At 38.9% G+C, this 14,654-nt stretch overlaps 1 protein-coding gene across 1 annotated transcript in view; it reads left to right on the plus strand.

The window, feature by feature from the left end:
• The window catches only part of LOC124369701, a 57,091-nt gene that overhangs the window by 22,719 nt on the left and 19,718 nt on the right, over window positions 1–14,654 (plus strand). Inside the window, exons 4-5 of the mRNA XM_046827755.1 lie at window positions 2,885–2,974; window positions 3,042–3,224. Of these exons, the coding sequence (XP_046683711.1) occupies window positions 2,885–2,974; window positions 3,042–3,224 (273 nt within the window). The remainder of the gene's footprint in view (window positions 1–2,884; window positions 2,975–3,041; window positions 3,225–14,654) is intronic.

Here is a 14,654-nt window from a genome sequence, read left to right on the forward strand (position 1 = left end):
AAATTCCTTGGTATATTCTTAGATAGAGATTTGACATGGAATGTACATGTGGACAATGTATGTAAAAAGGTCTCATCAGGCATTTATGCTCTGAGATACCTGTCAAAATTTTGTTCAAGGCAGATCTTGAGAACGGCTTACTATGAGGTTGTATTTCCTTATCTGTCCTATGCATTGCATTATGGGGCAGTTGTGGGAATGCAGTTTTTCTGAGACTTTTCAGACTACAAAAGAAAGCGCTCAGAGCGATTCTGAAATTGAAAATTAGAGACTCGTGTAGGAATACATTTAGGGAACTTGGGTTTATGTCACTGCCCTGCTTATATATATTTGATACAATAATATATTGCCGTTCAAAGTGTGTACTGACGCAGGGTAGGGACGTTCATAACTACAATACTAGAGGCCGGGAAAATTTCAGAGTTGCCCAACATAGACTAAAATCTTACGAGAGCCTACCATCTGAAGTTGGTGTAAAATTTTTGAACAAACTTCCTGATCATATAAAGAACCAGAAGAACCCTTTGCATTTTAAACAATTGCTTAAGCGTTATTTAATATTAAATGAGTGTTATAGCGTGAGCGAGTTTATGGAATATACAACTTGATCGGGCATCTCTCACCGGGTGTTGACATTTTAGAAGCAGATCTTGTTTTTTTACTAGGTACAACAATCGTTTAAATAAAATTATTTTAAACATGAACATAATTTATTGGTAAATCTATAGAGTTACACAAGAGTTATAGAGTTATGACGATTGCTATACAAATTTTGTATATATATATTGGAATAAATAATTTAAACGTTTCAAACTCAACAATATGTGTTATTTATATATTTAATATACTACAAATATTCAACTGATAAATACATTTGTAAACAACAAAGACAAAAATGAATGTTTATTTCATGTTGTTGGGTACAAAAAAATATGATTGATATTTTTGGCTTCAATCTGTTTCTACGATTATTACAAAAGTTATTATACAAAACCTGCAGTAGAAAAGAATCTTTCAGATGGGGCTAAAGCAGCAAGTAAATAAATATTCTTTCTGAAGTTCTTAAATCGTGGGTATGTCATGTTTGTAGGAAAGACAAAACCTTTTTGACAGGGCAACCAAAAATTACGATAAAACAATGGATTACGGGAAGCACGTAAGACAAGCCTAGACTTGTCTGTTAGAAATAATCAACGCAGATAAAGTATTCGAATACATATTGCTCTACATACATATAATACACATAAGTTTTTTTTAATACACTATATTCGATTCTTTTAAATATTCAATTGTCGCATCACTATTGCCAACGTTGCGCTACTGTGTAATTTTGTTGTTGCCAAATCAGCGAATAGTCGCGTTCCGTCAAACAGTATTACTCGCCTGTAGTGATGAGGAGCAGGAGTGGGGGAGCAATAATGCCTGTCTCTGGTTTCTTCCCAGGCAGTCTAGCCCTCGAACCTACCACGAGACCATTAAGACATAGGGCGAGACCATTGTGTTTGGCGCTGGATTGCGCACCCATTTTACATTACCTGGCGTCGGACAGCACTTGCACCTATGCCAGAGCCAGATCCTTTCTCGACTATGTCAGTTCTACCGGACCTGTCGTGATAACCGACTGAATAAAGCTGGACTCACATAACATTTTGAAACAATTCATCTATTTTGTGGAATCTACAAAAGATGGAAGAGCCCTTTTGACGGGATAAAATGTATTTATTTTATCCCTTAATTTCAAAAAGTAACTTTTGCACATAATTTGACACAAAAAAGCTGATATTCCAAATACTTAAAAAATGGAAATTTTAGTTTAATCCTGAAAATACTATTGATATTCTTGTTTATAGACATTTTAAAATGTTTTGGGTGTTGGATAGTCCAAGTAAAGGTGATTAACGAATGCGTGATCGAATAAAATGCATTTTTCAAGAGAGCGTGTATTTATTGAATTAAATTTACTGTGATGGTTTCCATATATGAACAAAATACCGTTCGTTAAACAATAAGAACTTTCAAATAAAACGATTATATTTGGGAGGACGAGGCGACAAAATGGAGTTGGAAACAGGAAGATATTCAACTTCAAAGAACTGTTTAGTGTAAAGGAATGCTCTAAAAGGAAGTTACGAGAAAGGAAAGTTATTAGAGGAGAAACAATGTGTCTTTGTGCATGCCTGCATGGGAAGAACATTGTTAGATGATTAATGTATTGTTAGCTTTTTACAATTATGTTTTTGAAGTACTGAACTGATTATAGATACTTAAGCATGAAAGTTCATTATTAAGGTATTTTAACAATGATAGATTTATTTAACTTGTTATTGATAAAGGAATATTACCTGAGACACTACAACTGTTTTACTGAAAACGTTTGCAACTGTTTAATTCACCATAGAAAGTGCAGAATAAATTAAAGTTTTCGAGAAAACCACTTAACACATCAGACCTTTACACTATTTCAATGCGATGTGAGGTGAGACATTTGCTACTAAGCAACATCCCAAACAACTCAATGTACTAATGATTTCATGTGTCTGTAGAGCAATGTGGATAGTTGATCCCAAGACATGTTCAACCTTCTTGGGCAGGAAAGGAATATACTTGTCTCCGAAAAGAAGGCAATGTATAGAAATTATAAAAGTCCTTTTCTGCAAAAACATCAAAAACTTATAAAAGTGGATTTAACCTTGTATCGTAGTCCCAATCAACCATATAGGGATATGCACAGCCTTAGGCCCGGTAGTCGAGCCAGCAGCGGTAGTCGAGCCAGCAGCGAACGCTCTGTGGGCAGCTACAGCCAGCGAGGATCCCGTGGTGTCATAGCCCCCGCCAGCCGCGTAGCTGATCACTCTTGTCTATGGACTGCTCTACGTCTGTGCAGGTATCCCGATGACGGTGCACAGCCTTAGGCCCGGTAGTCGAGCCAGCAGCGAACGCTCTGTGGGCAGCTACAGCCAGCGAGGATCCCGTGGTGTCATAGTCCCCGCCAGCCGCGTAGCTGATCACTCTTGTCTATGGACTGCTCTACGTCTGTGCAGGTATCCCGATGACGGTGCACAGCCTTAGGCCCGGTAGTCGAGCCAGCAGCGAACGCTCTGTGGGCAGCTACAGCCAGCGAGGATCCCGTGGTGTCATAGTCCCCGCCAGCCGAGCAGGTGCCGCACGAGCCGCTGCCATTCTGCTCATATCCTGCCACCTCTCGCCCGAACAGACCCAACAGGGTAACAGACCGCCACGACGCTCGCTGTCTCAGGGTGGCTACTACCTTAGCCTACTATTTTTCTGTATAGTATCTTCCTTTTTTGTAACAGACTTTACAAGTAATTTTATTTTGTTTTATTACATTTTTGATGCGGATATAAAAGCAACTTTATCATACGTTAGGTTAACAGCCTATACCATATGTGAACTTAATCGGGTGGAAAACATCTTTTTAAATGTTTCCTCGTATAAAGAACTTTAATTGCACAAAAAAGCCTCCCGTATCTGTTATGGAGTATAAATGTGGAGCGTAAGTGTGTAGAATGTTTACACTGTTGGTCAGCCTGAATCTCGTACTCTCATACTGCAATTTATCTGTACTTCTCGGAACTACTAATCACCTTTTTTTAAGATTTATTTCTACACAATCTCATAAGTATGGTCCTTGCTGAAACAAAGCAGTGTTTCGTGGTTCTAGTATTACAGAGAAAGCCTATAGAATTTACATTGGTAAACGTGACTTTTAATCTGGAATAGAGAGGTTTATAACGGATACATGTACATTGGTCAGAACCCAGATTGGGATGTAAATCCATAGTATAAGGTCTGTAACTTTTTGGGTATGATTTCTCACTAAACAAGCTAACTTTAAATCCAATCTTTATAGTTGGGCCTTTACAAGAATCTTATTAATAAAAGACAGGTCAGTAGAGGCTGAGATAGCTTCAGCTATGATTTGAATCTAACATTCTCTCATCCCTCAGTGAAAAGAATGAATTTTGGTTATGAGAACCGTGAGATAATATTTTAGAGGCTCGATTAAGAAGGACCACTTCACACTAGGCAGTGAAGACGCCGAACACACTGATTTTAACAAGAGTTCACTAGGTTACACAAAATGAGTTTATGAACAGTGCATATTCAAATAAAGTGCAGAAAATAAACAGTTACCTTTGTTTTCATGAGAGGTACCTAACCGAAGTCTGCTGTTGTTGAGGGCCAGGTTGTGATCAGTAAGTGTTGGAAATAGGCTGCTGTCTTGTAGGCAGGCGTGAAGACGGAAGATGTCCTTCACGGATTCACTCACGCACAATACGACCGCAAACGAATAGTTCATAACACTGTGGCCAGTCCTGTAGAGCACGGTAGACGCGGGTGTCCGGGAGCAGAGACGTTCTGGTAGAGATTGCCAATCCAGAGCACTGACTTTAATGTTAATGTAAATGTACAACAAATAGAGATAAACTAATATTTAAATGAGAGAGTAACACATGGGGGAGAGAGTAAGTATGGTAAGCAGTGGCTAGAGTGTACACAAGTGCCCCAGGCGGGACCGAGAGTATAATGAGCAAGCGTGCCTACGCTTGCAAGGTGGGCAATTGATAAGTCAACCGTTGTGATTGGTTGGTGAGTGTACAGTAAACAGCTGATTCGTGAAACAATGGTTCATTGGTCTGTCGCTGTACGTGAATATTTTAATCCAGTAAGGAATGGTATTGTAGGCACTAGGCCGCAGAAAGAGATATAGAATTAATGCAGTATATACAGTTTAGTAAAATAAAGGCAAATATAGAGTATAAATTGCCCAAAAAATATATACATAATTATTATTCAATAAAAGTAGCCTTTTCATATAAAGAAAAAAAAACAAGTTATTTAATGCAATAATACTTAACACTCAGACCCCACTTTCGATTTTCTCTGTCAATTTAGATATAACTAGAAGTATGTAAATGTGTACTAGGTTTGATGTTACAGTATCGGCCATTGCTTACTGGTCTCTGAGTTCGTCCAGTTGCCATGGTGGAACTCATCGGCTCATTTCGTAATATGCATCTAACACCTTTTGGACCTTATATTCGATTAGTGGGTTAAATGATTTATTAGTTACTCGCCTTACTTTCCATTAGACACCCTTATAACCCATCGATCATCATAATTTGGTATTAGGATCCACCTTCCTGGAGACGTATATCTCTGTGTGAGCCTAGGATGGTGAAGTAGCTCAGTGAACGCGACACAGTTGCGGCTCATACAGGCTACTTTAAGGTCGAACAATTGAATCTCACTTCTACCGGAAGTGAAAAGTTAACTCAGGCTGGTCAAAAACAATATATAAGGAGCAATAAATATAGCAATCCAATTTGTTTTTATCGTAACTATTGAGCACCATGATCTGTCACGTGCTGTATAAATGATTTCCTATTAGTACGTCCAATATTCAGTGATCTACAGAGATCCTGCCCGCCTTAGACGATACGGTTCGTAACAATTTTGCATGTAAAGTTACACGGGCTTACAGCAGGATCGGTACCTCGCACCAGTCCAACATTCAGTGATCTACAGAGATCCTGCCCGCCTTAGACGATACGGTTCGTAACAATTTTGCATGTAAAGTTACACGGGCTTACAGCAGGATCGGTAACTCGCACCAGTCCAACATTCAGTGATCTACAGAGATCCTGCCCGCCTTAGACGATACGGTTCGTAACAATTTTGCATGTAAAGTTACACGGGCTTACAGCAGGATCGGTACCTCGCACCAGTCCAACATTCAGTGATCTACAGAGATCCTGCCCGTCTTAGACGATACGGTTCGTAACAATTTTGCATGTAAAGTTACACGGGCTTACAGCAGGATCGGTAACTCGCACCAGTCCAACATTCAGTGATCTACAGAGATCCTGCCCGTCTTAGACGATACGGTTCGTAACAATTTTGCATGTAAAGTTACACGGGTTTACATCAGGATCGGTACCTCGCACCAGTCCAACATTCAGTGATCTACAGAGATCCTGCCCGCCTTAGACGATACGGTTCGTAACAATTTTGCATGTAAAGTTACACGGGCTTACATCAGGATCGGTACCTCGCACCAGTCCAACATTCAGTGATCTACAGAGATCCTGCCCGTCTTAGACGATACGGTTCGTAACAATTTTGCATGTAAAGTTACACGGGCTTACAGCAGGATCGGTACCTCGCACCAGTCCAACATTCAGTGATCTACAGAGATCCTGCCCGCCTTAGACGATACGGTTCGTAACAATTTTGCATGTAAAGTTACACGGGCTTACAGCAGGATCGGTACCTCGCACCAGTCCAACATTCAGTGATCTACAGAGATCCTGCCCGTCATAGACGATACGGTTCGTAACAATTTTGCATGTAAAGTTACACGGGCTTACAGCAGGATCGGTACCTCGCACCAGTCCAACATTCAGTGATCTACAGAGATCCTGCCCGTCTTAGACGATACGGTTCGTAACAATTTTGCATGTAAAATTACACGGGCTTACAGCAGGATCGGTACCTCACACCAGTCTACAGGTCACATAGGCCCTGAAATCTTCAGGAGTCAGGTTGGATACCCGCGGATACTTGTCATCAGGCTGGACGAGTAGGTTGAGATCTTTAATACTGAGTTGAAACAAAACAGGGACCATGATTAGATCCTACAGGAACGTATCATGCACGAACGCTGGCTGGATTAACTCCACCAAATATCACCTGTACTCTTTTTTATGTTGGGATTTCAAGAAGCTCTCGTTTTTTACCACTGCGGTTTTTTAAGAGTGGGATGCTGTAGATTCCCACACATTCCACGTGTTGGCTTTCAGAGAAATAAATTGACATTCTCCTTACAGTAAGTACAGGTACAGGTTCTAGACACGATATTGGACGATTACTGCTGATCAAATTGAGATAAACTCTTCACAATTGTTAAATGAAATCAACGGAATATTAGATTTTATAACAAAAGGTTCAGATTTAATACGTTTTCTATTAGAGTATAAGTATTGACGAAAATTAACTTTATTTGATAATACGCAGTGCGGCAGTCTACGCAAGCTATCACAAGAACTGTGACTGTCATCACGTATATTTCAAGCTTCACGGATATAGTTAAATGAACTTTATTTGATAATACGCAGTGCGGTAGTCTACGCAAGCTCTCACAAGAACTGTGACTGCCATCACGTATATTTCAAGCTTCACGGATATAGTTAAATGAACTTTATTTGATAATACGCAGTGCGGTAGTCTACGCAAGCTCTCACAAGAACTGTGACTGCCATCACGTATATTTCAAGCTTCACGGATATAGTTAAATGAACTTTATTTGATAATACGCAGTGCGGTAGTCTACGCAAGCTCTCACAAGAACTGTGACTGCCATCACGTATATTTCAAGCTTGACGGATATAGTTAAATGAACTTTATTTGATAACACGCATTGCGGTAGTCTACGCAAGCTCTCACAAGAACTGTGACTGCCATCACGTATATTTCAAGCTTGACAAATATAGTTAAATGAACTTTATTTGATAACACGCAGTGCGGTAGTCTACGCAAGCTCTCACAAGAACTGTGACTGCCATCACGTATATTTCAAGCTTGACGGATATAGTTAAATGAACTTTATTTGATAACACGCAGTGCTGTAGTCTACGCAAGTTCTCACAAGAACTGTGACTGCTATCACGTATATTTCAAGCTTGACGGATATAGTTAAATGAACTTTATTTGATAACACGCAGTGCGGTAGTCTACGCAAGCTCTCACAAGAACTGTGACTGCCATCACGTACATTTCAAAACTTGACGGATATAGTTAAATGAACTTTATTTTATAACACGCAGTGCTGTAGTTTACGCAAGTTCTCACAAGAACTGTGACTGCTATCACGTATATTTCAAGCTTGACGGATATAGTTAAATGAACTTTATTTGATAACACGCAGTGCGGTAGTCTACGCAAGCTCTCACAAGAACTGTGACTGCCATCACGTATATTTCAAGCTTGACGGATATAGTTAAATGAACTTTATTTGATAACACGCAGTGCGGTAGTCTACGCAAGCTCTCACAAGAACTGTGACTGCCATCACGTACATTTCAAACTTGACGGATATAGTTAAATGAACTTTATTTGATAACACGCAGTGCTGTAGTTTACGCAAGTTCTCACAAGAACTGTGACTGCTATCACGTATATTTCAAGCTTGACGGATATAGTTAAATGAACTTTATTTGATAACACGCAGTGCGGAAGTCTACGCAAGCTCTCACAAGAACTGTGACTGCCATCACGTATATTTCAAGCTTGACGGATATAGTTAAATGAACTTTATTTGATAAACACGCAGTGCGGAAGTCTACGCAACCTCTCACAAGAACTGTGACTGCCATCACGTATATTTCAAGCTTGACGGATATAGTTAAATGAACTTTATTTGATAACACGCAGTGCTGTAGTCTACGCAAGCTCTCACAAGAACTGTGACTGCCATCACGTATATTTCAAGCTTGACGGATATAGTTAAATGAACTTTATTTGATAACACGCAGTGCGGTAGTCTACGCAAGCTCTCACAAGAAACTGTGACTGCTATCACGTATATTTCAAGCATCACGGATATAGTTAAATGAACTTTATTTGATAACACGCAGTGCGGTAGTCTACGCAAGCTCTCACAAGAACTGTGACTGCCATCACGTACATTTCAAACTTGACGGATATAGTTAAAATGAACTTTATTTGATAACACGCAGTGCTGTAGTTTACGCAAGTTCTCACAAGAACTGTGACTGCTATCACGTATATTTCAAGCTTGACGGATATAGTTAAATGAACTTTATTTGATAACACGCAGTGCGGTAGTCTACGCAAGCTCTCACAAGAACTGTGACTGCCATCACGTATATTTCAAGCTTGACGGATATAGTTAAATGAACTTTATTTGATAACACGCAGTGCGGTAGTCTACGCAAGCTCTCACAAGAACTGTGACTGCCATCACGTACATTTCAAACTTGACGGATATAGTTAAATGAAACTTTATTTGATAACACGCAGTGCTGTAGTTTACGCAAGTTCTCACAAGAACTGTGACTGCTATCACGTATATTTCAAGCTTGACGGATATAGTTAAATGAACTTTATTTGATAACACGCAGTGCGGAAGTCTACGCAAGCTCTCACAAGAACTGTGACTGCCATCACGTATATTTCAAGCTTGACGGATATAGTTAAATGAACTTTATTTGATAACACGCAATGCGGTAGTCTACGCAAGCTCTCACAAGAACTGTGACTGCCATCACGTATATTTCAAGCTTGACGGATATAGTTAAATGAACTTTATTTGATAACACGCAGTGCTGTAGTCTACGCAAGCTCTCACAAGAACTGTGACTGCCATCACGTATATTTCAAGCTTGACGGATATAGTTAAATGAACTTTTATTTGATAACACGCAGTGCGGTAGTCTACGCAAAGCTCTCACAAGAACTGTGACTGCTATCACGTATATTTCAAGCAATCACGGATATAGTTAAATGAAACTTTATTTGATAACACGCAGTGCTGTAGTTTACGCAAGTTCTCACAAGAACTGTGACTGCCATCACGTAATATTTCAAGCTTGACGGATTATAGTTAAATGAACTTTATTTGATAACACGCAGTGCGGTAGTCTACGCAAGCTCTCACAAGAACTGTGACTGCCATCACGTATATTTCAAGCTTGACGGATATAGTTAAATGAACTTTATTTGATAACACGCAGTGCGGAAAGTCTACGCAAGCTCTCACAAGAACTGTGACTGCCATCACGTATATTTCACAGCTTGACGGATATAGTTAAATGAACTTTATTTGATAACACGCAGTGCGGTAGTCTACGCAAGCTCTCACAAGAACTGTGACTGCTATCACGTATATTTCAAGCATCACGGATATAGTTAAATGAACTTTATTTGATAACACGCAGTGCTGTAGTTTACGCAAGTTCTCACAAGAACTGTGACTGCCATCACGTATATTTCAAGCTTGACGGATATAGTTAAATGAACTTTATTTGATAACACGCAGTGCGGAAGTCTACGCAAGCTCTCACAAGAACTGTGACTGCCATCAACGTTATATTTCAAGCTTGACGGATATAGTTAAATGAACTTTATTTGATAACACGCAGTGCGGTAGTCTACGCAAGCTCTCACAAGAACTGTGACTGCCATCACGTACATTTCAAACTTGACGGATATAGTTAAATGAACTTTATTTGATAACACGCAGTGCTGTAGTTTACGCAAGTTCTCACAAGAACTGTGACTGCTATCACGTATATTTCAAGCTTGACGGATATAGTTAAATGAACTTTATTTGATAACACGCAGTGCGGTAGTCTACGCAAGCTCTCACAAGAACTGTGACTGCCATCACGTATATTTCAAGCTTGACGGATATAGTTAAATGAACTTTATTTGATAACACGCAGTGCGGTAGTCTACGCAAGCACTCACAAGAACTGTGACTGCCATCACGTACATTTCAAAACTTGACGGATATAGTTAAATGAACTTTATTTGATAACACGCAGTGCTGTAGTTTACGCAAGTTCTCACAAGAACTGTGACTGCTATCACGTATATTTCAAGCTTGACGGATATAGTTAAATGAACTTTATTTGATAACACGCAGTGCGGAAGTCTACGCAAGCTCTCACAAGAACTGTGACTGCCATCACGTATATTTCAAGCTTGACGGATATAGTTAAATGAACTTTATTTGATAACACGCAATGCGGTAGTCTACGCAAGCTCTCACAAGAACTGTGACTGCCATCACGTATATTTCAAGCTTGACGGATATAGTTAAATGAACTTTATTTGATAACACGCAGTGCTGTAGTCTACGCAAGCTCTCACAAGAACTGTGACTGCCATCACGTATATTTCAAGCTTGACGGATATAGTTTAAATGAACTTTATTTGATAACACGCAGTGCGGTAGTCTACGCAAGCTCTCACAAGAACTGTGACTGCTATCACGTATATTTCAAGCATCACGGATATAGTTAAATGAAACTTTATTTGATAACACGCAGTGCTGTAGTTTACGCAAGTTCTCACAAGAACTGTGACTGCCCATCACGTATATTTCAAGCTTGACGGATATAGTTAAATGAACTTTATTTGATAACACGCAGTGCGGTAGTCTACGCAAGCTCTCACAAGAACTGTGACTGCCATCACGTATATTTCAAGCTTGACGGATATAGTTAAATGAACTTTATTTGATAACACGCAGTGCGGAAGTCTACGCAAGCTCTCACAAGAACTGTGACTGCCATCACGTATATTTCAAGCTTGACGGATTATAGTTAAATGAACTTTATTTGATAACACGCAGTGCGGTAGTCTACGCAAGCTCTCACAAGAACTGTGACTGCTATCACGTATATTTCAAGCATCACGGATATAGTTAAATGAACTTTTATTTGATAACACGCAGTGCTGTAGTTTACGCAAGTTCTCACAAGAACTGTGACTGCCATCACGTATATTTCAAGCTTGACGGATATAGTTTAAATGAACTTTATTTGATAACACGCAGTGCGGTAGTCTACGCAAGCTCTCACAAGAAACTGTGGACTGCTATCACGTATATTTCAAGCATCACGGATATAGTTAAATGAACTTTATTTGATAACACGCAGTGCTGTAGTTTACGCAAGCTTTCACAAGAACTGTGACTGCTATCACGTATATTTCAAGCATCACGGATATAGTTAAATGAAACTATATTTGATAATACGCAGTGCAATAGTCTACGCAAGTTCTCACAAGAACTGTGACTGCTATCACGTATATTTCAAGCATCACGGATATAGTTAAATGAACTATATTTGATAATACGCAGTGCGGTAGTCTACGCAAGTTCTCACAAGAACTGTGACTTGCCATCACGTTATTTCAAGCTTGACGGATATAGTTTAAACGAACTTTATTTGTTAATACGCAGTGCGGTAGTCTACGCAAGTTCTCACAAGAACTGTGACTGCCATCACGTATATTTCAAGCTTGACGGATATATTTAAAACTAGATGGAATCTTTAACACTGCTGCTGGTAACATATCTATCAGATGAGAATTCAGTCTCTTCGTCAGCGACTCCATTCATAGCTCTGGATCCATTCCGTTTGTATAGACGACGTACACTTTCATGTTAGTTCTGTTGTATTCATTGTATTCTTGTCCATTGTATTCATCAATACAGGATTTATACCTACAGCTAGTAATTAGCTTACAGCTGGCGATAGTTAGCTTACATGCAGAACCATTAGTATTATTTAATTGCAAATATATCTTATAACAATCCACACAAATTTACTTTCTTCTAGATGGCGAGGTAGTAAGTAAAGACCTTTCTTATAATATGCATAACACCTGAAAAAGGCTTTACTTTATTATAGTATTATATTATTGATAGTTTTACAACGTTTTCGTATACTGATGTTTCTCCAATTGAATAACGCGTCAGTCTATACACTCTATTTGTTTTTAGCTAGTTTACCGCTCATTTTCTCTGTGCAAAATATTAAATATATTACGTTTATAATACAAAAAGAACACTTTCCTTTTGTTTTCTGTGTTATAGACCTTCGACCTTTTTACTTTTTAAAGCTATGTAAATGTAAACATGTAGCCTCAAATTCGTTAAGAAATATTCACGTATAAGGATACGTGACTCAATTCCTTGTTCACAGCTTCGTCATGGTTTGAAGGAGGTGATAAATTGGTCACATCAAATTTCCACGAAAATGTGGTTCAGGAATAATGCAAATGTAAATTGTGAGTGAGGGTGTACGGATGTGAGAACAAAATGTATGAAATCCCTTCATTATAATCAAATCTTTGCTTCATTAAAAGAACATTACCTAGTTTTTGATAAAATGACAATTATTTGTTTCATAATTCATTTATGTAGCTATTTTATATTGATAAAGTAAGTAGATTCTAGTTTATACTTTAACATTACACATTCCACTACAAAGTCTTTTACAATGTTCATTGGAGAAAAGTTTACAATAGATAAATTGTGATTTGTTCATTGAAAATAACAGTTGAGTAAGACATTTTTAGACCTCTTGCTTTCGTAAATCGGAAATGTTCTTAACATCTTTTAACCACAGAAAACTACTATAACATTCATGAAATGGATAAATAAACTTTAGACTTAAGAATTTCACATTCAACATACGAGTACATTACAAAAACTCCATATATAGTCAACATCTTTCATTCCATGATGGTTTGGCACTTGAAGTTTTTGCCGTTTGTTACCTGCGTAAGATGTTTGACGTCTTGTTCTTTTGTCTCGTATATCTTCAGTAAAATCTTTTTGGCCTAAACTATTTTCAACCCTTTCCGTATTGGGTGGTTAAAACACAGAGATTTTATAACAGATTTAAGATACACGGAAACACGATTTATAACAGAGTCAATTCTGTATAATCATCAACTGATTTGACCCGATAATGTTTTTAGAATTAGTACGGAGCAAATCAATATTATGACAAATGTTGCTATACAATGTTCTTTTTGATAAACTGTAATGCCCTTTTTTCCAAGGTGGAGGAGGGTTGGTAGTTGTAGATTGTCTCCCGTGGCCACCCAAAGTTCAATTTGATAAACTGTAGTGCCCTTCTTGTTCCACGGTGGAGGAAGGTTGGTAGTTGTAGATTGTCTCCCGTGGCCACCCAAAGTTCAATTTGATAAACTGTAGTGCCCTTCTTGTTCCACGGTGGAGGAAGGTTGGTAGTTGTAGATTGTCTCCCGTGGCCACCCAAAGTTCAATTTGATAAACTGTCGTACCCTTCTTTTTCCAAGGTGGAGGAAAGTTGGTAGTTGTAGATTGTCTCCCGTGGCCACCCAAAGTTCCATTTGATAAACTGTCGTACCCTTCTTTTTCCAAGGTGGAGGAAAGTTGGTAGGTGTAGATTGTCTCCTGTGGCCACCCAAAGTTCAATTTGATAAACTTTAGTGCCCTTCTTTTTCCACGGTGGAGGAAGGTTAGTAGTTTTGGATTGTCTCCCGTGGCCGCACAATGTTCTATTTGATAAACTGTCGTGCCATTCTTTTTTCAAGTTGGAGGAAGGTTGGTAGATGTAAATTATCTCCCGTGGACACTCAATGTTCTATTTGATACACTTTAGTGCCCTTCTTTTCAAGTTGGAGGGAGGTTGGTAGTTTCAGATTGTCTCCCGTGGCCACTCAATGACATATTTAATAAACTGTAGTGCCCTTCTTTTTTCAAGTTAGAGGAAGGTTGGTAGATGTAAATTATCTCCCGTGGACACTCAATGTTATATTTGATACACTTTAGTGCCCTTCTTTTCAAGTTGGAGGGAGGTTGGTAGTTTCAGATTGTCTCCCGTGGCCACTCAATGATATATTTAATAAACTGTAGTGCCCATCTTTTTCCAAGTTGTAGGAAGGTTGGTATTTGTAGATTGTCTCCTGTGGCCATCCAACGTTCTACTTGATGAATTGTTGCGCCCATCTTTATTCAAGGTGGAGTAGGGTTTGAAGTTACAGATCGTGTCCCGTGGCCATTCAATCTTCTACTTGATGAATTTTTGTGCTCTTCGTTTTCCAAGGTG

The sequence above is a fragment of the Homalodisca vitripennis genome, chromosome X, assembly GCF_021130785.1.
Source record: "Homalodisca vitripennis isolate AUS2020 chromosome X, UT_GWSS_2.1, whole genome shotgun sequence".
Lineage (NCBI taxonomy): Eukaryota > Metazoa > Arthropoda > Insecta > Hemiptera > Cicadellidae > Homalodisca > Homalodisca vitripennis.